At 46.7% G+C, this 21099-nt stretch overlaps 2 protein-coding genes across 9 annotated transcripts in view; both read right to left on the bottom strand.

Moving 5' to 3' along the window:
• Positions 1 to 2041: 2041 nt before the first annotated feature.
• LOC134288810 (uncharacterized) lies at positions 2042 to 2581 on the bottom strand. The gene has a single exon (XM_062854697.1). The coding sequence runs from the start codon at positions 2579 to 2581 to the stop codon at positions 2042 to 2044; it is 540 nt and encodes a 179-aa protein (XP_062710681.1).
• A 2629-nt stretch (positions 2582 to 5210) lies between these two features.
• The window catches only part of LOC109400382 (E3 ubiquitin-protein ligase Nedd-4), a 35241-nt gene continuing 19352 nt past the window's right edge, over positions 5211 to 21099 (bottom strand). For 2 of the 8 annotated variants that reach the window (XM_062845071.1, XM_062845070.1), the window contains exons 4-13: positions 20870 to 20984; positions 20676 to 20806; positions 10870 to 10951; positions 10350 to 10664; positions 9911 to 10185; positions 9708 to 9843; positions 9000 to 9507; positions 8816 to 8940; positions 7270 to 8261; positions 5211 to 7215 (exon numbers count right to left, since the gene is read on the bottom strand). In XM_062845071.1, the coding sequence (XP_062701055.1) occupies positions 7113 to 7215; positions 7270 to 8261; positions 8816 to 8940; positions 9000 to 9507; positions 9708 to 9843; positions 9911 to 10185; positions 10350 to 10664; positions 10870 to 10951; positions 20676 to 20806; positions 20870 to 20984 (2782 nt within the window). In that variant the 3' untranslated portion in view covers positions 5211 to 7112. Of the gene's footprint in view, positions 7216 to 7269; positions 8262 to 8815; positions 8941 to 8999; positions 9508 to 9707; positions 9844 to 9910; positions 10186 to 10349; positions 10665 to 10869; positions 10952 to 20675; positions 20985 to 21099 lie in introns of all 8 variants that reach the window. The other 6 variants (XM_062845069.1, XM_062845068.1, XM_062845073.1 and 3 more) reach the window with 5 other exon arrangements.

The raw sequence follows: 21099 nt of genomic DNA, 5'->3' as shown, positions 1-21099 counted from the left end.
GCTGCATGTAAATTTCGTCTTATAGCTTTCCGTGTAGATACGCCGACTTGACGTCTAGATGGCGAACGGCTATCTTCTTGTGTCCAGCTACTGTCAACAGAATCCGCAATGTCGCCTGGCTAGCGACCGGGGCAAATACGGCATCGTAATCGACCCCATAACGCTGCGAAAGCCCTGGGCTACGAGACGGGCCTTAAACCGCGAGGCTTTACCGGAACTGGCCTCCTTCTTCTTGTATATCCTTGTACAGCCGATGGGTACTCGGCCGGCCGGCAGCTGAACCAGTGACCAGGTATCGTTCCGCATTAACACATTGCATTCTTCAGCCATTGCAGCCTTCCACAAATCCTGCTCGGAACTGCTGACTGCCTCTTCGTAGGTATCGGATTCTCCTTCTACTGCTATGGCTTCATCCACTTCGTAATCGTTGAATCTCTTCGGAAGCACTCCACGTGTGCTTCGCTTTGGTGGCGGCTGCTGCTCGCCGACTGCGCCTTCCTTCTCATCCGGATCGTAGAACTCCGAATCCGACTCCTCCTGAAGCACTGGTTCCAACTGATGTTGCTCCGGTTCGACCGGATTTTCCGCCTCCGCTGGTTCCTCACCGCTATCACCGTCGAGCTCCACCAACTGTTTGTGGCAGCCGGCGACCGGTTTGCGCTGGTCCAGAGATCCATCTCCCAGCTCGATGTATCTTGCATCCCGGCTGATCGTAATTTGATCGTTTTCCGGGTCCAGGAATCGAAACGCCTTCCTATCGTCGCAATAGTCAACGAAGAGCAACTTTCGAGCCTTGTTGTCCAGCTTGGTCCATTTTACATCCGGGACGTGGACGTATGCTGGACTCCCAAATACTCGCAGATTCTTCAACGAAGGTTTCCTGCCGAACCATTTCTCGAATGGCGTTGATTCGACAGAACGCGAAGGCAACCGGTTCTGAAGGTATCCAACGGTCATGATTGCCTCACCCCAGTACTTCTTGTGGAGTCCTGCGTCCAACAACATGCACGTAGCCATCTCCTGTAGGGATCGGTTTTTACGTTCCGCCACGCCATTTTGTGGGGAATATGCAGCCGTAAACTGAGGCAGGATGCCCTCCCGCTCATATAAATCCTTCAGCTCCTCATTTGCGTATTCTCCCCCACCATCGGAACGTATTACGCCGGGCGCTCGACCACATCGCGTTTTGACGTGCGCTACGTAACGTTTAATGCACCCCGCCGCGTCCGTCTTCTGTCTGAGCAGACAGACCACAGTATAGCGACTGTAGTCGTCTATGAGGGTCATCAAGTACCTGCAACCCCCTGGCGTGACATTGTTCATAGGACCGCAGACGTCCGTATGAACTACGTCGAGTACACGAGCAACACGGTTCTGTGCTTGTTTAGGAAAAAGGAGTCTAGATAATTTACCTGCTAGGCAGTGCTCGCATACATGCCTGATCCCGCAATCGTGCATACTAAACCCCTCGCAGAGTTGCTCCTCCTGAATGCGTTCCAGCACTGTCGGATCCCGATGGCCGAACCGACGATGCCACGTATGCTGGCAGTTCGGCAGATGCCGAGCCTCCTTGCTCAGCCGCGCATCCGCTGCCGTCTTCAGGATGAACAAATTTCCACACAGCTCTGCCGCAGCAACCACTTTTCCGTCTTCATTCACAACACTGCACCGCGACGCCTCAAACTTTACGCTCAAACCTCTCTGGGTTAGCTTTCGCACTGATACCAGTCGGCCTTCCAAGGTCGGAATGAAAAGCACTTCTTTGAAAAGAATGTCTATTACTTTTCCTTCACCGTCGACGCACTAGACCGAACCTTTACCGACACCAGCTGACGTGGTTACCGAACCATCCGCGAGAATCACTTTGATTTTCACACTTTCGTCCAACTTGTCGAAGAAGTCCTTGTCGCTAGTCATATGACTAGAGCACCCGCTGTCGACGTACCAGCAGCAGCCTTTGCGTCGACTGCCTCCAGCTGCGATGCAAATCGGTACATCTTTCTCCACTACTTTCTTCGCCTTGTTGCCGTGCCGGAAGGGTTCACTTTGTGTTCGGTGTCTTCATGGCTTTCTCCGAAACGTCCTCTGATCGTTCTTCGCATCGCTGGTGCTCGTCGAGAAGCTTCTGTTTGATCAGCTGCAGCGTCTGGTCAGCATCGGGTCTGCTTTCCAATGCCGTTATCAGACCTCCGTACGATTCAGGGAGACTGCGATAGATCATCGCAATCTTGAGATGTTTCTCGATGTCTCCTCCCTCAGCCATGTTGAGACTGCAAATCCGCCTCAGCAGTGCCACCCGCGACGTCACCGTCACTTTCTCGTGGAAATCCTGGAGCACTTTCCACACCTCCGTCGCTGTAACTGCATCCCGCACTAAATTCAGCTGACAATCTTCGACGTACAGAACGATAGTAGCTAGCGCCTTCTGGTCACGTTTCAGCCACCCGTCCGTTGCCGGTTCCGGCTTTGGTTCCGACACGACCGACCATAAATCTTCGCGCTTGAGAAGCATCGCCATGCGCTTCTTCCGGACGGGATAGCTCTGGTTACTTAATCGCGAAAACAAATATTTCTCGCTCATTTTCAGTTCCTTTCGTAAACCCGCGATCGAACGAAAACGAGCCCAATTTTTTTTTTCACTATCGCTCACGCGCACCGAGCGAGTTAGAGTCTCGTCGTCTCGAGCAAACTTGTCTCGACTTGTTCGCACTCACGACGACGGTGACGACGAAATTTACACAGTCCAATTGAGTGCAATCCCTGTGGTTATTCGCCGAGCGACATAACCTCATTCTCGAAAACGTACTTTCGCACAAACACGTTCTGTTCCAGTTCCCCCACACGACCTGGAGCCCATAATCTGTGGGATTACCCGGCGGACACCCAGCAGGCAACGCAGTGAACAGGCCAACACCGAAAGCGGACGGAATTAACCCGAGGAACTCGCGATGACGAGGCAAATAAAACTCGACTCGGACCGACTATAATGAAAGAGTTTATTACACTGAACGAAAACCCCCACCGTGCAAAGAATGATTCTTCGTTCAATGCGATACAGATCCTCAGAATCTTTATTTTGAATGATAACTCAGCAGAATGGCTTTACTGCGTCCTGCTGAATAAAAATCATCCTGTTTTGAGAATACAATTGTCACAATAATTAAATGATTTTTCGCATAGGGTTTGTTGTGATTGATTATCACAAATCATCTGAAAGTATTTTCTAAATCCTAAATCATTCGTTTTTAGGCCTACATCTGTCATTGATTAAAAGTAAGATGGTGGTTTCGGACTTTGATGATTTTCGAGATTCTTGGATCCGAAGAACACATCATCAAAGGTAAGAAAGAATTATTGTTCATTATTTTGTTCTACAAACATTTTTGGTCCTATGCCTGGAATTCATTTACAGGATGCCAAGCAGGATGCTTCCAGAGTTAAGTCCGGAATATCTAGTTTTTGCGTCGGATTGCCGAATCCACTAGGAGACCTACGTATATGTTTTTTCATATTGAATTTAAATTTGGTCAGATTGAAATTATATAAAAATAAATTATTAATTTCCAATTTCTATTTTTTTTAATATTAATTTAGAAATAAACAGACCCTACAAGAAATCATACCGGAAAAGGAATGAATATCATTCATTTATTGGTTTCCTTAAAAAAACGAAAATCATCTTTTTCTGAGATAGTCATCATTCAAATTGTTTTGGTTTTGAAGGACGCTGCATCAAACGAAAATCATCCGATTCTTGACTGAAAATAGGCATGGGGCTCGGATGTGGCAAAAATCATTCAATTTATGGCGGGGATTTTTGCTCAGTGTATACGGACTGTTACATGGGAGTGAAAATTTTCTTTGATCTGCTTGCACTTTTTCTCTTCTGCAAGAATGATTGCAGCACAGTGGCGCCGGGTAAAAATATCGCCCCTACTTGTACACTTTTACCAAATATAAAGTGTCAAGTTCCGTGAGGAATTTAGTTACCTAGATTTGGTTCAAAACTGTAAACACGCACGCACGCAAGAGCAATTAGGGAACATTTTTGGCACGCTCTTTGAACATAAGCGTGAATATGAGCGTTTAAAATGCATATCTGGTTTTAGGAGGATCTCAGGGGCGTATCAGCGAGTTTTCGGTTGATTTAGAGAAGTTAAGAGGGTTTACGGAGCGTTTCATTGGGTTTCAGGATGTTTTAGGGAGTCTCAGGGGTTTTTGAGTATAGTCCTGGAGCTTCCTGAATCCTCATGAACCACCTTCAAACCTCTAAATAGAAACGCCTCTGGAGTATGGAAGGGTTTAAATCCCTCTAAAACAAGTCACAAATTCCCCTGAAAGCCCCTTGAAGGCCCCTGAAACATATCTAAAAATGACTGAAACTATCTTTAGCCTGTTGAATTCCTCTGGAGCTCACTTTCGAAACATCACAGAAACCCTTTGTATCGTCTACATTTAGGCTCCCTTAAAACTCTTGGATACCTCCGGGAGCAAAAACTTTTCTCGAGAAGTAAGTTCCTGCTTTGTAAAATCCTTCTGAAATACCTAAAAACTTGCCCGAAACATCTCTGGAATTCATGAAATCCTTTTTGGAATTCCATGAAACCATACGAAACTCCCTTAAAGGACGAACGCGACGATCGAGGAAATATCCACCATTGCTGTATTGTTACTAAGATGGTAATCTCAGATTCTACTTCATATTATGGGATGAAAACTTATCATTGTGTATGCTCACTTGCAGTGCATATGCTGATTGTTTTTCAGCCACTTCAGTGCGATAGATATTGAAATTACCATCTTCAAAATCGCGAGGCAAATTGTTAGAAAGAGAGGAAAGATAGGAAAAATAACACAGCGTCCCGTATCACCTAAAATCCCCTTTTCCTCTCTAAAACACACCAAAATCACACCTTCAAATCATTTGATTTTCGGTTCCCTTCTGAGATTCCAGTTTGCCCCCTTTCTCCACAATTCCTGGAGATATTGAAGTTTTCCAAGAGTCTATCCAGAAACTACTGAGAAGGGGGTAGGGTTTCAAAGATGGCAAAAATTAGGATCGACGTAGTTTATGAACAACGCTTTGTCTTCTTCCAAGGTCATTGAAAATCCGATCAGTGGTTCTTGAGTCGAATCGTGACATACAAACACTAACATTGTTCATCAGAAGGGAAGTGTGATATCTTGGAACATACCAAAACCACCGTTGATCAGTTTCAATGTAATGCTTTACAATATTACTCTCTGTCATAAGAATTAAAAATACTTTGAAAATATTTAGCTATGTTGTAATATTTCTTTGATTCCATATAAATAGCCCCGCACTAAAACATAATCTCGTTCCCGTTTCCTTCCGTCAATTCTGTCTTGCCATTCTCTGCTATGCTGGGAGCCGTCATATGTAATTCCGATTCCAACTTGCCTTCTCATCTCTTTTTTTGCTTTCTTTCTCTTTTTATGTTTGCCCTAAATAAATTAGTTCTTTCTGATAAAAGCTCTATCAGCTTAAGTAACAGTGTAGTGTATGTTTTTGTTTTCCTATTCTCGGGGTTTGATTCCACATCTAGATGCTAGGAGATGGAAAAAAGATCGGATTCGTCATGCGTTTCGTCAACTACCGCCTGCTCAAGGATGAAGAGAAAACTCTCAGCGAATAATAATTACGTAGGTATATATCGGGAAGGATAACGATCTCAAACAATCAACAGATAACAATTACCTTGTTTTTTTCTTAAGATTTTTTTTTTACAATACAAGGAAAGATGATAAATCACGCGTGTATATGAGTCGTCGGGTATAATTTTGTAGTGGCCTAATATGTAGTAGTGTTTAAAAATTTTCTCTAAAGCGGTCAAACAACAGCAGTGTGCAAGTGCAAGTGCAGTAACGATAAGGCAAATAAGTTTTCTAAAAATCGATTTGCTCTTCTTTTTTTTTGTTGAGTTTCAACTAACACGAAACAACGATCAAAAAGTGGGAAATCGCTCTGTCGGATGTTTTTATTTTATTTTGGCGTTGTAAATCTGGGATATTTTGGATGCTCATAGTATCGATTCACAGTGGGCAAAGTGGATCCAAAAGCGTAATTTTAGAAGAGGAGTCTGATTATGATGACCATGAGAATCCCTGGTGGACTTTCCAATGGAATCCCTTGTGGGCTTCTCAAGGGTATCCCTAGAGAACTTTCTTGGAGTGATCTGCAGACATTTCCAAGGGCAGTCTTGGAGTCATTTCCAGGGTCAGCCCTGGAGACATTCTCAGGAGCAGCTTTGGAGACACTTCCAGGGGCAGCTCTGGAGACATTTCCAGGGGCAATCTTGGAGTCATTCCCAGGATCAGCCCTGAAGGACTTTCTAGGGGAGCACTGGAGATATTCTCAGGGGAAGCCCAGGAGACATTTCAAGGGGCAGCCCTAGAGACATTCCCAATGACAGTTATGGAATGAAATGGAGGACTTCCTTGGGGTACCCTGACGACATTCCCAGGGCAGCGCTGGAGAACTTTCTAGCGGAGCCCTGGAGACATTTCCATGGGCAGCCCAGAAGATATTTCCATGGGCAGTCCTGAAGACATACCTAGGGCAGTCTTGGAGACAATCCCAGAGGCAGCTCCGGAGACATTTCCGGGGGTACTTCTGGAGGACTTTCTAGGAAAGCCCTGGAGATTTTACCAGGGGCAGCCCTGAAGATATTCTCAGAGCTATCTCAAAGGACATCCCAAAGGATACTGAGAATGACCTAGCCTATCCAAATTCAAGGACACAAATAATCTAGGTAAGGAAAGTCGACCAGCCTTAACATCTTCTGAAAATTGCCATTTTGGACCCATTTTACCCACTACTCAATGCTTGTTGGAGTTTACCTATAGTGTCTGCTGGATGTGTGCGCGTGCATGCCTATCGGGTATCATCGTAGATTGTCATGTCTTGAATAACTGCTATTGAAGCGACGGATTTCGAGAAGATATTGTTACAGTACATCTCTCTAAACATATTCTGGTCTACCGTTGTTGAGCGAACAGTAGTGGATACAAGCTGCGGCATATCCAGAGGAATGTTGGCTCTTCCAATGGATTGTCAATTTTTAAGATATTTACACGGATCACGGATCGGCTTAATCAACGCCAGCGAATCCTTGACTTCCTTCGATGGCCTGAATCAGTCGATCCTTCAGCGCCAGGTAGCTCTCGTACGGTGGTAGATCCAGACGGTTGAAGCTGAAAATTGAAATTCGTTATGGAAACTCTTTCGCGCACATTAACCCAACTCACCAAGTATGCGCCCTCGGGTAGTTCTCCGGGGTGCCCCACTTCTCGATAGTGAACATCTGCGGCCCATTAGATCCATAAAGCTCCTTGAACCCGTTCATCGGCACCCGACTGGTTCCGGTCACAAACTGCAACAACCGCGATCGCATCTCGTTCGAAAACGACAGCACTGCCTTCCAGAACCACTGAATGATGACATGGTTGGCGTAGTAATCACCCTTGTAGAGAGTATTCCGTTTCCAGTCCTTGACGTCGATGCTCTGAATACCGCACATCAGCAGCTCCAGCTCGTTCTCGTCGAAGATCTTCAGCAAGTTCAGCGGAACGATCTGACCGAACCCATCCAAAAATGCAGACATCTGATCCTTAACTCGCGCCACGAATCGCCACTCGATCACCAGCTTAATGTACTCGTCCTTGTTCTCGTTCGTGACTTCAATATCCGCTCCATTCGGCTTCAGCTCCCGCTGACTGGTATAGCCGAAAGTCTCCTCGTCTACACAGAACGTCAACATCAACTCGCTCGGATCGTTCTCCTTGATCCACAGCAGCGAGTTGTAATACTCCATGTCCACAGATTCCATGTCTTTGAGATCGATCGGCTTTTGCAGCATCATCTTGTAGAACGGCCGGATGAAGAACGCATCCAGCAGTTTCCCGTGGTACACGGCCATCCCCGCGACCCTACCGATAAACTTAAAGTAGTGCAGGTGATCCTCATTGCACAGCCCACTGAACGGATTGATCTGCAGCGTGTAGTTGTCCATGGCCGAGTACTCGAACAGCCCGTAGTACGGGTTGAACATCTCTTTGGACAGCAGGTAGAACCACTCTCGGGCTAGGCCACCGTAGTCCAGCCCGGCTTCGCCTTCGAACTCTATCCACAGCTTGGTTTTGAGAAGTTCCGTCTTTGTGATGGAGTTGATGATACGATAGGAGTCCTCCAGGATCGACACCCGCCGGACCTTGATCTCGATCTTGTTCGGTACGTTAGCCTGCAAGGAAGTGAATCGGTCAGTTTTGGTTTGGTTTTGGTTTGGTTTTGGTTTGGTTTTGGTTTGGTTTTGGTTTGGTTTTGGTTTGGTTTTGGTTTGGTTTTGGTTTGGTTTTGGTTTGGTTTTGGTTTGGTTTTGGTTTGGTTTTGGTTTGATTTTGGTTTGGTTTTGGTTTGGTTTTGGTTTGGTTTTGGTTTGGTTTTGGTTTGGTTTTGGTTTGGTTTTGGTTTGGTTTTGGTTTGGGTTTGGTTTGGTTTTGGTTTGGTTTTGGTTTGGTTTTGGTTTGGTTTTGGTTCGGTTTTGGTTTGGTTTTGGTTTGGTTTTGGTTTGGTTTTGGTTTGGTTTTGGTTTGGTTTTGGTTTGGTTTTGGTTTGGGTTTGGTTTTGGTTTTGGTTTGGTTTTGGTTTGGTTTTGGTTTGGTTTTGGTTTGGTTTTGGTGTGGTTTTGGTTTGGTTTTGGTTTGGTTTGGTTTGGTTTTGGTTTGATTTAGTTTTGGTTTGGTTCTGGTTTGGTTTTAGATTGGTATTGGTTTGATGTTGGTTTACCACACTTACCGGTTTCCGCAGTTGTCCCTTCAGATATTCATACTTTCGTTTATAATCTCTTGAGTAAGGTACTGCCTGGCCAGCAATATTTGGCATCGACAAACGTGGATCTTCCCATTGCGTAGTTCTCGTATCTACAAGATAAAAGCTCATGTTAGGATCATGTAGCAACGAAAACTGCCATGGAACTCACTGTGATCGATGAAGAAGGTCCTCCCATCCGAATGCACTCGCTCTTCCCATCCCTCTGGCAAAGGTGCCAACCCATCTTCCGGTCGTCTGGAGTCGCTCACCGTCGAACTGCTGGACGCATTCGGCATAGGGCTGGCCCGTCCCGTTCTCGGATCCACCCACGAAGTTTTCTTCTCGTTATGATCGATGAAGAACACCCTTCCGTTTGGAGCTAGCTGCATGGACCAACCTGCTGGCAGAACCACATCCGTACCAGCGGGACTACTGCTGGACGAATCATTCTCATTGGATGTGGACGACCGCGAAGACCGATCATCACCTGTGTCGTTGTTGTTATTGGTGGAAGATCGCCGCCCACCGCCTCCGCTGTCTGCTTCATCGGCGTCTCCAACGGATCTCCCATGAACTCCAGCACTACCAGCACTTCCAATCGAAGACCGGCTAGACGAACGTCGACTGCTTTCGTTCAAATGCTGCAGGACGCGGTTCTGAACCGAGTGATCCAAGTCCTGAAAAGAGCATCAAAACACGGCTTACTTCCAGCTGATCGAACTCTCCAATATCCCACCACCGACAACGCATGTAGCAGTAATATCCGCACGATTACAGCAGCCTCTAGGATCACTAGCAATAGCAAACAACTCGGATGATGTAGCAATAGTCACAAGGACAACACAGCGCCGACACGGAAAGCAACAACGTAGATTACCTCATGTTCGTCTCCACTGAACTGGAGAACTTCTTGTGGTGACGGAGGAGCTTCTTCCTCGGCTTCTTCAAGATGCTGTTGATCCACGGAAGGCTGTCGTGGCAGTATGATAGGCACCATCGGAGGAAGTCTTCTTCTTCAAAGTTACAAGGATGTTAGTCAAAAAGCTGCTTCCGCCAACTCCGGAACAGTTCACCACCAACCTTCGATTAACACCTGCCAGGGTAGGATTCGCTACCGAAGCCACCCTGCTAGGGCTCCTAACTAACGCTGCCGGAAGATGTGGCGGTGAGCTGACCCGGATTGTCGGAAGCGATCGTAGCGAATCCGATCGGAACACCACGGCACCCTCTGCCGCTTCTTCGCCGTTGCTTGTAGCATTCGTTGACGATCCTGGAGGTCCAACACCAAGAGAGCTAACCGAATTACTCAACGAGGCGGTCGACCGTAAGGTTGACGCAAGGCTTGCATTGCTTGCCTGCAGAACACAGTCACACGGACAAAAACATGTGAGTGAATTGAAAAAGAAATAATAAAACTCGTGCCACTACTACTACTACTACTACAACTACTGAACTAAAAAAAAGTAATCCAACATTCACACACTCAATCAAAAACAACACACAAACACACTCTCTCCACCTCTTGATCATGTTCGTCCTCGAGGTCGATGCTGAGCACATCGATTCCGATTTCCTCATCCTGCTGAAAATCCACCGTTGCCACTTCGTCCTCTGCTTCCTCTGCCCGATCTTCCGGATGTACCTCGATGACAACCGAAGACTGCGAATCGACCGTTTCACGACGCGATAAGACCGATCCTCCGGCGGACGATGAAGACCGTGACGCATGCCGATCACCGATCACCACTTCTTCACCGTCATCGCCATCGTCGTCTTCGTCATCGTCGTTCGTCAAACAGATCGAATCGTTGTCGGTGCTCGCGCTTTCGTTGTCCTTCGGAAACGATCATACCGAAACACAATCCACCAATACAAACAAGTTCAACAGAATGGCATGCAGCGTTAATAAGAAATTAAGGGAATGAAATCGAAACGTTAAGTGAACGGCATGCTGAGTAAGGTTTTGGCGAGTTGACCTGAATGGCAGGTCACGATAATCTGTAAAGAAAGGGGAGCTGAATGGCAGAGGTGATAGTTACCGTGATGTTGTCGTCCACGCTGATATGAACACGTCTCTGGAAGGCGGCTGCCATATCGTTGTCCTGTGATGATTGGCTTAATCTGGAATGGACGAATTGTATAGAGAATTAGTATTTTGTATTGCTACTGATATCTTTATATCATTATCAGGTATCTATTAGGTCTGAACTTATCACTTCACGGCAGCATACAAAAATGTCGTCCGCGCAGAGCTATAGAAATTCATGGCGTGAGAGGGTATCCTGAAAAGCTTACAAGACTGTTTACAACGATAATAAACGGCGAGCAAAACAACTGCGGTAAGGTTTCGGCTGAACTCTTCAGTTCATTCAAATGTCGACAGAAACTGGGAGAAGATGATGAACTTTAATGTCTGCTGCTCAACATTGCCCCGGAAAGCATAATGTAACGAGCGGGGCTCAACATCCAGGATACGATTCAAGAAATCCGGCCAATTTGTCTGCTTTGCGGCTGACAGGACTGTTATTGCTAAACATATGTAACGGCGATACAGCTGTACTACTCAACGACGATTCCAGCATCTTGAAGGTTAAACGCAGAAAGAGGAACTAATTACTAATTCGGCACCAACATTTCAAAAGGGCGTAACTGCTTTTGCAACCAATGCCTTCTCACAGAGCTGTGGGTCGTATTTCATTCATCTCACGCAATTCACATCCATTAATCGAAAGAGGAGGATTTTATCTTTCTATTTGTGCTAGTGGATTGCTCGAGAGGGATGGGATACGCTCCACAGCTTTGTGAGAAGGCATTGGTTGTAAATGCAGTTACGCTCTTTTGAAATGTTGGTGCGGAATTAATCATCTATTCTAGCTATTAAGATAGTGTCTACGATCGACATATTTTCCGGAAGCTAAGTTAGACCCTCGGTGTACCTCAACAATCTGTTGAGGATGATTTTCTCAAATATCTGTTTCGTCATGTTGGCCAATCTTATTGGTCTACGTACCAACAGGTCAACGAGTGTTTTCCCCGCCGATCGGCAATATAATCAGGCTCCACCGCTTCCAGACCTCCCGGAAGATACCCTCGTCCAGACATGATCGGAACAGCTTGCTACTTTTTTTTATATCTGTATTAACGAGATGTTTAGCCCTAGGCTAGTTCATCTCGGGACCCACACTTTACTTCCCTTCCGAAGGAAGAACTCACATTTGCGAGTATGTCGGGAGTGGGATTCGATCCCAGGTCCTCGGCGTGATAGTCTAGTGTTCTAACCATCACACCAGGTCCGCTCCACTCTTGCTACTTTTAAAGTCAGATCTAAACTGTGCTTTTAAATCCAGGTTCGGAGTAAAAAGGCTCATCGTTATCCATCCCCTTCTCGATCGCCTTATACAGCGGCGATCTCTAGAAAAAAGCTCAAACACGCGGATCATTATACGGCAAGAGCCCCTCAAAGATCCTCTCTAGCCCGAAGACAAACACGACGCATGCTCGCAAAAGCTTGAGTCCACCAATACGCCGGTCACAGTCTACACCGAGTAAGTTTTGCTTGGCTTAGCCTGGTAGCCCTTTCCATAGCCAGCTGTCTTCTGTTATTCAATGCTTTGGAATTGGCAACCGAGATGGCACACACTTATGTAACCTCGCATAAGGTGAACTGGTAGCGACGGAATTCTATTCGTTTAGAAAATCGAGTGACACTGAACTGTAACGGCGACCCTAAAGTATGTTTCCGACTTGTACCCAGTAAAGGCAACTAATTGAGCTGAAATAGACTCCTGATTCGCAATGATCTAGCTCTGGGCTTAACTCTCATTAGGAGCTGTGACTGCTCACCCTCGGGTGGCCTCCATACTTGCATAGATAACCATTGGGATCTCTGAAGGCTACTTCATTGACAAATAGAATTACCGGCTTTAAGGAGACCTTACGGCAATAGAGATGGTCAATCAAAAAGTGGACGTGAGTAGTGGAGAGACGGAGTGTGCGACGATGAATCCGTTCGCGAGGGCTGGCCTGGTGGCACAAATTTCCCAAATGGAAGAGAACATGCCTCTGGAGCCGACCTACTGATACCTGAAGGTCTGCTGAAACTCTGCAAGTTCAGCTATGTTCAAAAAGGAACAACTCCTTTTGCCTAAGGAGCAAGCTTCGGTCGGCGCACGAAAGCAGCACCATCCAGGTCGACAGCTTCTTCTTGGCCGAGGATACAACCACGGCTTTGGCGAGACTACACAGCTTTCTAGAGCTGTAGGTATTAGAGTGAACCGCGACTCGAGGTGCATGGCCAAAGCAGATGGAATGTCCTGTTGGTGGATGAAGACTCAGTGGGTGCTCGAGGCTGGGTGTGGATATGAAACACATCCAGCGTATCGGGATGGAAGAGATGATAATTGTGCTAAAAAGGAAGCTCTATGGCATGGCACGGCCTATAGAGCGATAGCCCAAGAAGTTCTGGACGAAAAGGTTGAAATAAGAGCCCTGGCAGCGGAGGAGACTCTTTATTGTGTTTGAACCTGGACGAGATCACCGACACCGAGGAGCTCTCAACCAGGTGCCCAGTGCGAGATAGATGCAGAAACAAATGGATCAATCCGTCTGCGAAAAATCCCGACGATCACTGTTTGCTGTGGCAGTCAGTCTTGGAGTGAAGTACAGATATCGACTTACTAGCGATAGTACTAGAGTGGCGGATAAGGCTAAGAAGCAGCGACCTGTTTCAATGGTTATCACCCATATCGTCTGGGAGCTACAGAGGAGGTGGCACGTGGACTCAGAGAATGGCTAGTTCGATGCGGTAAAAGAGGTGGTCCAGGGATTCGGAGTCGGCTTCGTAGGTCATACCGGTGCCCTGCGGTCGAGATCGACCCTTACAACGATTAAGTAGCCGTGGAGAGGGAGTCCCGGTAGCGGTGCTGTCGTGGCGTCGGTCTACTGGGTTGGTTCCGAGCCCACGGTTGGAAAGGGGTCCCCGACAAGGGTCGGGGTAGGTGAGTTCCTGCTGTCTGCAACCTTCGGGTGCATCTGATAGGGCCTGAAGGGTAGTGATACCCATCCTTTGCGGGCAGGTCAGATTGGGTTGCACGTGGGCATCATTTCTTGATGTCTACTAAGCAGTTGGGCGCGGGCAAGGTTGACCCTGTCCGCCTTCCAAGGACAAAGGGAGTGGTGAGGACCACTCGGGAAACTGGCTAATGTTACCGTGATGGACTCTCCAGAGCGAGTCATCGATGTTCGTTGCTGCTAGGCTACGCAGCTAACCTTGAGGGTACGATGTGCACTAGCCCCTCTCTGAAGCCATGCCTTCTTGGTGGTTCCGGAGAGACAAAGGGATCGGCAACCATAGAAATGTGTTTTAGTGGGTCAAGGAGAGAGTAGTCCTGGCTTTAACTATTGTTGTAGAAGACGGCCTTAACCCCACACTACCCTAACCTTCCTGTTAGGGTGCCTGTTGAGCAGATTTTCCCCCCTATGGTTTAGAAAAAAGCAGCGACCTGTACAACTGGTCAGTTTCCAGTTGAGAGATACAGTACCTACCCGGCGGTAGTAGTAATTCCCGGTGATTCGATCACAAAACACTCACCCACAACCTGCAATCTCTCTCGAAGCCACTGAATCACCGCACGGCTTTGGCACCACAACTCCTCAAGTGTTGATGTCTACTGCCGTCTTAAAGGTAGTGGAGCGTTTTGGCAACACCGCACTAGACAGAACGCTGCTGAATTTGTGCTCGGAAATCTGCTACTTCACCAGTAGGTTCTCCAAGAAGTAAAATATCAAGGCGAAGCCGAATTTCCCGATGGTGCAAGGTATTGGCAATAGCAACGCGACCTCGACGAAATCTGTGAAAGCATACAAGTCAACCTCCTCGATTGGCGAGCTGATGTGGTGTCTCACGTTACATTTGAAAAGAGCCTATCCCCAGAACGTAAACATTGAGAAAAATCGATGCAAACAATTTCCAACACATTTTCTATTCGTATTTCTAAGTTTGAGGATTTTTCAACAAGCTTTTCGTTCTGATGACACAAAAATAGATGTATCTATGCTTCAATAATCAAAACTGCATCAAAATTTATCAAAAAAGTATGAACAATTATAGAAAAATATGTTAAGCTAATTTGAAATGTTTCACCGGGTGTCGGCCTTATTGTGAGTCTTTCTGAAACTTTCTTAGCGTGGTTCGCCCCCCCGAGTGACATCGAATCAAGGCTTGACCCATTTTGAGAGAGAGAATTCTCTCTCTAAGCACTCGGGCCGGGAGCCGTTCGGAAAATTTTCGGTTGTCGGCCCTTTAAACGAGAAGGCCTACCAATGTAAACAAAATTTTACCGTTACTGGCCCATTTGGAGCACGGGGTTATGAATGATTTTGAAAAAAGCAGTGATTGGTTGTTTTGAAGATGGGGTGTATTCTGATAAGTTTATCGATTAGGCGGGTTATAGTTACTGTCGGGGCCTATAGCTACTGTTGATGCTATGGAATGGTATTAAAATCGATTTGTTTGCATTTTAGAGATAGGCCCTTTTCAAATGTAACACGCGGTGTCAGGTTTTGCCAATAAGCATTCAAATGTTACAGCTTAAATCTGTTCGAATGGACTTATTGGAAATTCCCTCCGAAGTGGGACACAGCGAGTCCCTTGTTCGGAGACCTTAGTTCGATAAATATGATCATTGGGACGGAGTTCTACTTGGAGTAGCGGTTTAGCCTGAACGCCGAACTCAAGGAGTCCTACGACGACGGAGCGCAAACCAACGGAGATCCGGTGAATTACATGCCGCATCAATACACTGCTGCAGCCGGACAGCACAACAATGAAGCTGAGAATCATGCTTGATGCGTCGTGTCGAACTTAAACCGAAATCTCGCTTAATGACGCTTTAATGCCAAAGAAGCCAGTCGTTTAGAATGATCTGATATCCACCTATTACACCATCGTCGAGTCGCTGTCATCGCCGATGTAACCAAAATGTATCGGATAGACCTAGACCATATTCCAGAGCAAGACCAACTTCTAGAGCGCATTCTTTGGAGGGACACTTCGGAGGAACTAAAGAAAACGTTTGAACTGCTCACGGTTTACGCTGCGAGTGCTTCATATCTGGTCAAAAGTCGCCTAAAGAAGCTGAGAGAGGACAGTGTATACACGAATCCGATTGTGCCCCGGGTGGTCCAAGATGACTTTTACGTTGACGACATGTTGTCTGGAGCGGACACAGTCCGCAATGCACGACAGCTAATGAAAGTGGAACTCAAACCCACCGGCACTGCTTTCCACCATTCCCAAGCATATACGAAACAAGCGATCAGTCCTGGTTCTAGACACCTCAAGCGCAGCGGTCAAGATTGCGGAGCTGTGATGGGACACCAAGTCCAACAATTTCTGCTTCACCTTCCCCAAGTGGAGATCCTCCATGACGAAGTGCAGTGTTCACTCCGACGCTACTTAGTTGTCGGATGCACTGGGTGTAGTTGAGCCAGTTGTAGTCCAAGCGAAAATATGCATCCAACGGCACGGGGTGCGAAAATTTCGACTGGGATGATCCTCTCGATTAGATGTGAAAGAAATACAAGCAAACCATGGTCGCTTTGGAGTCTCTACCGATTGCTTGCTGGATTGGCGACAGAAACGATTACACAGAAGTGCAGCTACATGGCTTCTGCGACGCCTCAGAAGCTGCGTACGGAGTGTGCTTTTACCTCGGTTTCACTGCGTCGGATGGCACCTTGAACAGTCCTCGGAACTCTTGCTGAGTCACCTGAACGAGAAGTATAATCAGATCAACCCAAGCATTCCAGCGTACTTCTGGACAGACTTGTCGGACAATCCACGTGTCGGCGATTCAGCATCTCACCAAGGATGGAGTTAGGAATCATGTTCCAGACACTGGAAACCCCGCAGACCTTATTTCCCGTGGAATGTTTCCAGCGCACTTGCAGTATCAAACTCTTTGGTTCGAAGGGCCGTAATTGCTGGCTCAGGATCAACTGTTCTGATCCTTCTGACCACATACAGTGGATGCTTCCAGCGTCGAGTTTGACATATCAGTGCTAGAAAAATGTCCAACACCCGCATGTCCAGCTCATGCTCCTTGCAAAATCTTCGCAGAACGATCTTCGTTTACGGAACTCTTGACGGAACCCGCATAAATCCTATCGGCCATTCATGAGATCTGGTTTCCTGCCGCTTGCGGAGCAAGAGCTGGCAATCTAAAGCGATGGTTTGCTCGTTCCAAGGGATTCTATCCGTATAAGCTAGAAGAGTTTGCCTAAAGGGGATCTGTCCACGACTCCTTCAATATCGTTGCGCTTCATGCGCGTCGGTGGCCGGCTCTCTAAGACATCGATATCGTACAACCGCAAGCATCCTTATAACCTACACCACAAGCGCAACGATTTTCGTACGGCACTTACACTACAAGCTCTTTCACCGCGGAAAATTTTGAAACAATTCACATCAAAATTTCAACCGAGAATGTGATCCGCAGATGGAGTCCATGCTTTCGCAACACGCCCAAAGCTCTGGATCAATTGATGATTGTTCTTCCATTGGCCATCGGCGTGGATTATTGCGGTCCATTCCAAGTCTAGAACCTCAATCGTAGAACAAGCTCAGTGAAGTGCTATGTATGAATATTCATGTGTGTGGCGGTCAAGACTGTCCATCTGGAGCTGAAGATGGATATGGCCACGCATGCGTTCCTAGCAGCGCTGAAACGGTTCACAACTCGTCGTGGCAAGCCCCAATTTTCAATGTTAGACTACGCAACGAAACGACCTTCGTAGAAGCGAAACGGAAGTTAACCCGGGAGCAATCGCGTCGTGTACTGAATACACCATAAAAAATGCACGTTTGTGGTACACAGCGCGAGCGCGGTGTCGCTGAAGGTAGTCAAAAACGCGACTGCTCGAGGGTTAATAAAGCTGTATAGACTCTTTCACAATGTTCGCTGATTGCCACTGGGAGCAAAAACGCCTCAGGAAGACTGTCGGAACAAAAGTGCTGAAGGTGGACAAAATTGTGTCTGCACTTGCGCAGATCGAAGAGGTCCTCGATTGGCGTCCGCTAGCCCCAGTCAGCAGTGTTCCTAGCGATTTCGTGGCTCTAAATCCAGGGCACTTCCTGCTTCAGCGACCACTAACTGCCATCCCAAAGCTATTTTTTTCTTCTAAACCATGGGGGGATAATCTGTTCAACAGGCACCTGAACAGGGAGGTCCAAGTAGTGTGGGGTTAAGGACCGTCTTCTACAGAAAAAGTGAAAGCCAGGACTACTCTTTCATCGACCCACTAAATAACATTCCCATGGTCGCCAAACCCTAATTCTCTTCGGGACCACCAAGCAGGCACTGCTTCAGAGAGAGCCTAGTACACATCGCGCCCTCGAGTTTAGTAGCGTAGCATGCAGCAATGAATATCGATGACTCGCTTTTTGAGAGTCCACCAAGGAAGCATGCTTCCAACTGCACAGCAAGTATCAAGAACTGAAACCGCGTGCACAGCGATTTAACCTTCCCGCAAGTAAGACCCTATCAGCCAGCACACAGAAGGACGAGCCGGCATGGGGATTCCACCTGCCCCGACCTTCCCGATGACCCCTTTCCATCAGCGGGCTCGGATACAGCCCAGTATGCCTACGCCACGACAGCAATACAACCAGGATATTCTCCCCACGGCAATTTAAGAGTTAAGGGTCGAGGGTAAGGGTCGATTTCAACCGCAGGGCACCGGTATGACTTACGTAGCCGACTTCGAATCCTTGGATCACCTCTTGTATACCGTCTACATCTGTCATTCTCCGAGCAGCAGGCCCGAAGCAGATCATCTACGCAATACTTCTCGGATCTCCATAACTGCACTAAATGGAACAAGCAGCAGAACAAGATTCATATCGGCACGACGGTCCTTCTCAAGAACGAGAATGCCCCTTCTTTGAAATGACACTTACCTTAACATCAGCATTTTTTAAAGGTCCAACGTCTATATCCGTGTCGTCACTGTCCGCACTGAAGACGGATGCTTTGATAGAGGAATCATGTTGAGCGTACAGTGGTGTCACGGCACCGCCCAAGTTTTAGTCAAGTCTCAAGACAAATCAAGGGCAAGTTGGTATCGTCAGTACATACGTTATACAGGACGTCAGTGTTAACCTGAGTATCGCGGACTGACTCAATACCCAGTCAACCAGTGATCGTATAATATGTTGAATAGGATGCTAAAGTGGATGCGATATGCATACATTTTACATGCGCCTAAATGGAGGCATGCACGCATATGGCCTCCACATTATCATCTTCTGCAATATCTTTTACGATTACTGGTTGTCAGGGTATGCTCTCTCAGCGGGAGCCAAACATTGAAGATGTTGAACCTGTGTGATTGATTGAAAAGTATTGTTATCTAAGTGCTGCGGATATCAAACCTGTTGTCACGATATCTTCATTTGCCGCTGTCAAGCCGTTAGAAAGCGAGGAGAAGGATAAACATTGTTTTGAGCAGTGAAGAGAATTGTCAGACAAAAGAGGCACAAAACAAGCAACAAAGAAGGTGCGACGATTACTCTTTATCCCCAATGGTAACAGATAATGACATGATCTCGAAATTTTTTGTTGCAGACAAAACAGAAGCAGAATTTGTTGCGTACTTTTCAACTCGTGAATAATCAATTATTGCTAACCCAAAGTCGAAACGGTTTGATGATAGAGCTTCACCAGAGTTGCAGTGTTTACCGACTCGAAGTTACCGTTCGAAAATCGCAATGCAAGGCTTAAAAATCTCTAAACTCGTGGTACACGATGTTAATCCCATTATTTCCAAGTTGGGACAAACTTATGTCGCATGGGTTTGTTTGTCGCAACAAATACAGGTTGCGACATTGTCATTATTGTTGCGCGATGGTTGAATTTTGATTCACTGGTTTTGAGCCTATTTTAGCTAATTTTGTAACAACTATCCATTAAACTTTCCATCGCGAATGGAAAATAATAAACTTTGAACACGAGAAGAAAATCGGAATAATGGTGAATTGATCATGTTTACCACTTCCGAACAGCGTCGCGACGGCGTGTTTGACAACCGCGCTGAGAGAGGTGGCTGCAAGAAAATTGAACACTCGTGCGTGTTTACAAGCTGTGTGCCGGAAGTGTGTAGGTGTGTGTTGGCTAGCTTGAAAAATAAAACCGTTTCTATTCGCAGCACCTAGGTGTTAACCACAGGATTATAATGAGATTCAAGTAAAATTTTAATCGTTACAAGTCTTTACAAATCGTAGCACCACAGCGCTTGTTGCCGTCTTTCATCCGATGTAATCCATGGAAACCCCTCCAATAGTCGTCATTAACCGTTTGGCAGTAAGCTTGGCCAGCTCGCGTTGCCGATCAGGGCATCGATGGTACGAAGTCACGACGTCGAAGAAAGGTGGTCATCTGACCACAGAAACATCTAAGCCCTAAGCCCTAAGTCATACCACGCGTCACCACCACTACGAAGTATCGCTAGCACGAAAGGAGGCCAGTCCTCAACCCATGAACTGAGTGCAAGGTCGCGCCAGACAGGAAACGCACGTGACTCTCTTTTTGTTGACGGCCCTCGCCAACCACGCGCTATCCATAGATCTCCCGGCGTGCCAGTCAGGATTCTAATGAGGTTCCCTACACTTCCACTCCTTGAATTACTACCTCCTCCGAAATCCGTCAAGCCAGATACAGAATAACCCCTAATTATGCCTAAGAGTACGCCTTCTTATAACCCGAAATTCAACAATGAGAAGCGACCCAAGCTATAGTGATAGAGGGCGTTGATCGAGACCTAAAGCATTTACTTAGTATTTACTTACGTGGCAGTTGGTCGCTCCCATTGCGTTGTCCTTTGTAAATGATTCACGTAGTAGGTACGTCCGTTGGCATCCTGCCGCTCTTCCCAGCCGGAAGGAAGCGTATCTGCTGCATTGTTGGCGATGTTAGAATTCTGAAAAGATTCATTCCACGTTAGGTACATCTTGAAATGCAAGTAGAGGTATGCCATTCTTACACTAGAGATTGAATTATTTGACTCGATGATTTCCCAATCCGTTTCGCTGGTTGCATTCTGATCTTGGATATAGGCATGGTACAGATCCAGCTGTCCGCGCACCTTCGACCGAGCACTAAAAGCAAAAATGAAGATTTCTCTCAATAGGTTTTGCATAATAAAGTTTCTCCCTGTTATATCCCAAAGGTTAAAAGTTGTTAAAAATAATTGGTGCGATATAGACTAACTGC

Source organism: Aedes albopictus, chromosome 1 (genome assembly GCF_035046485.1).
Source record: "Aedes albopictus strain Foshan chromosome 1, AalbF5, whole genome shotgun sequence".
Taxonomy (NCBI): Eukaryota; Metazoa; Arthropoda; class Insecta; order Diptera; family Culicidae; genus Aedes; species Aedes albopictus.
Note: the sequence above shows the minus strand (reverse complement) of the source record. Positions and strands in the feature narration are given on the sequence as shown.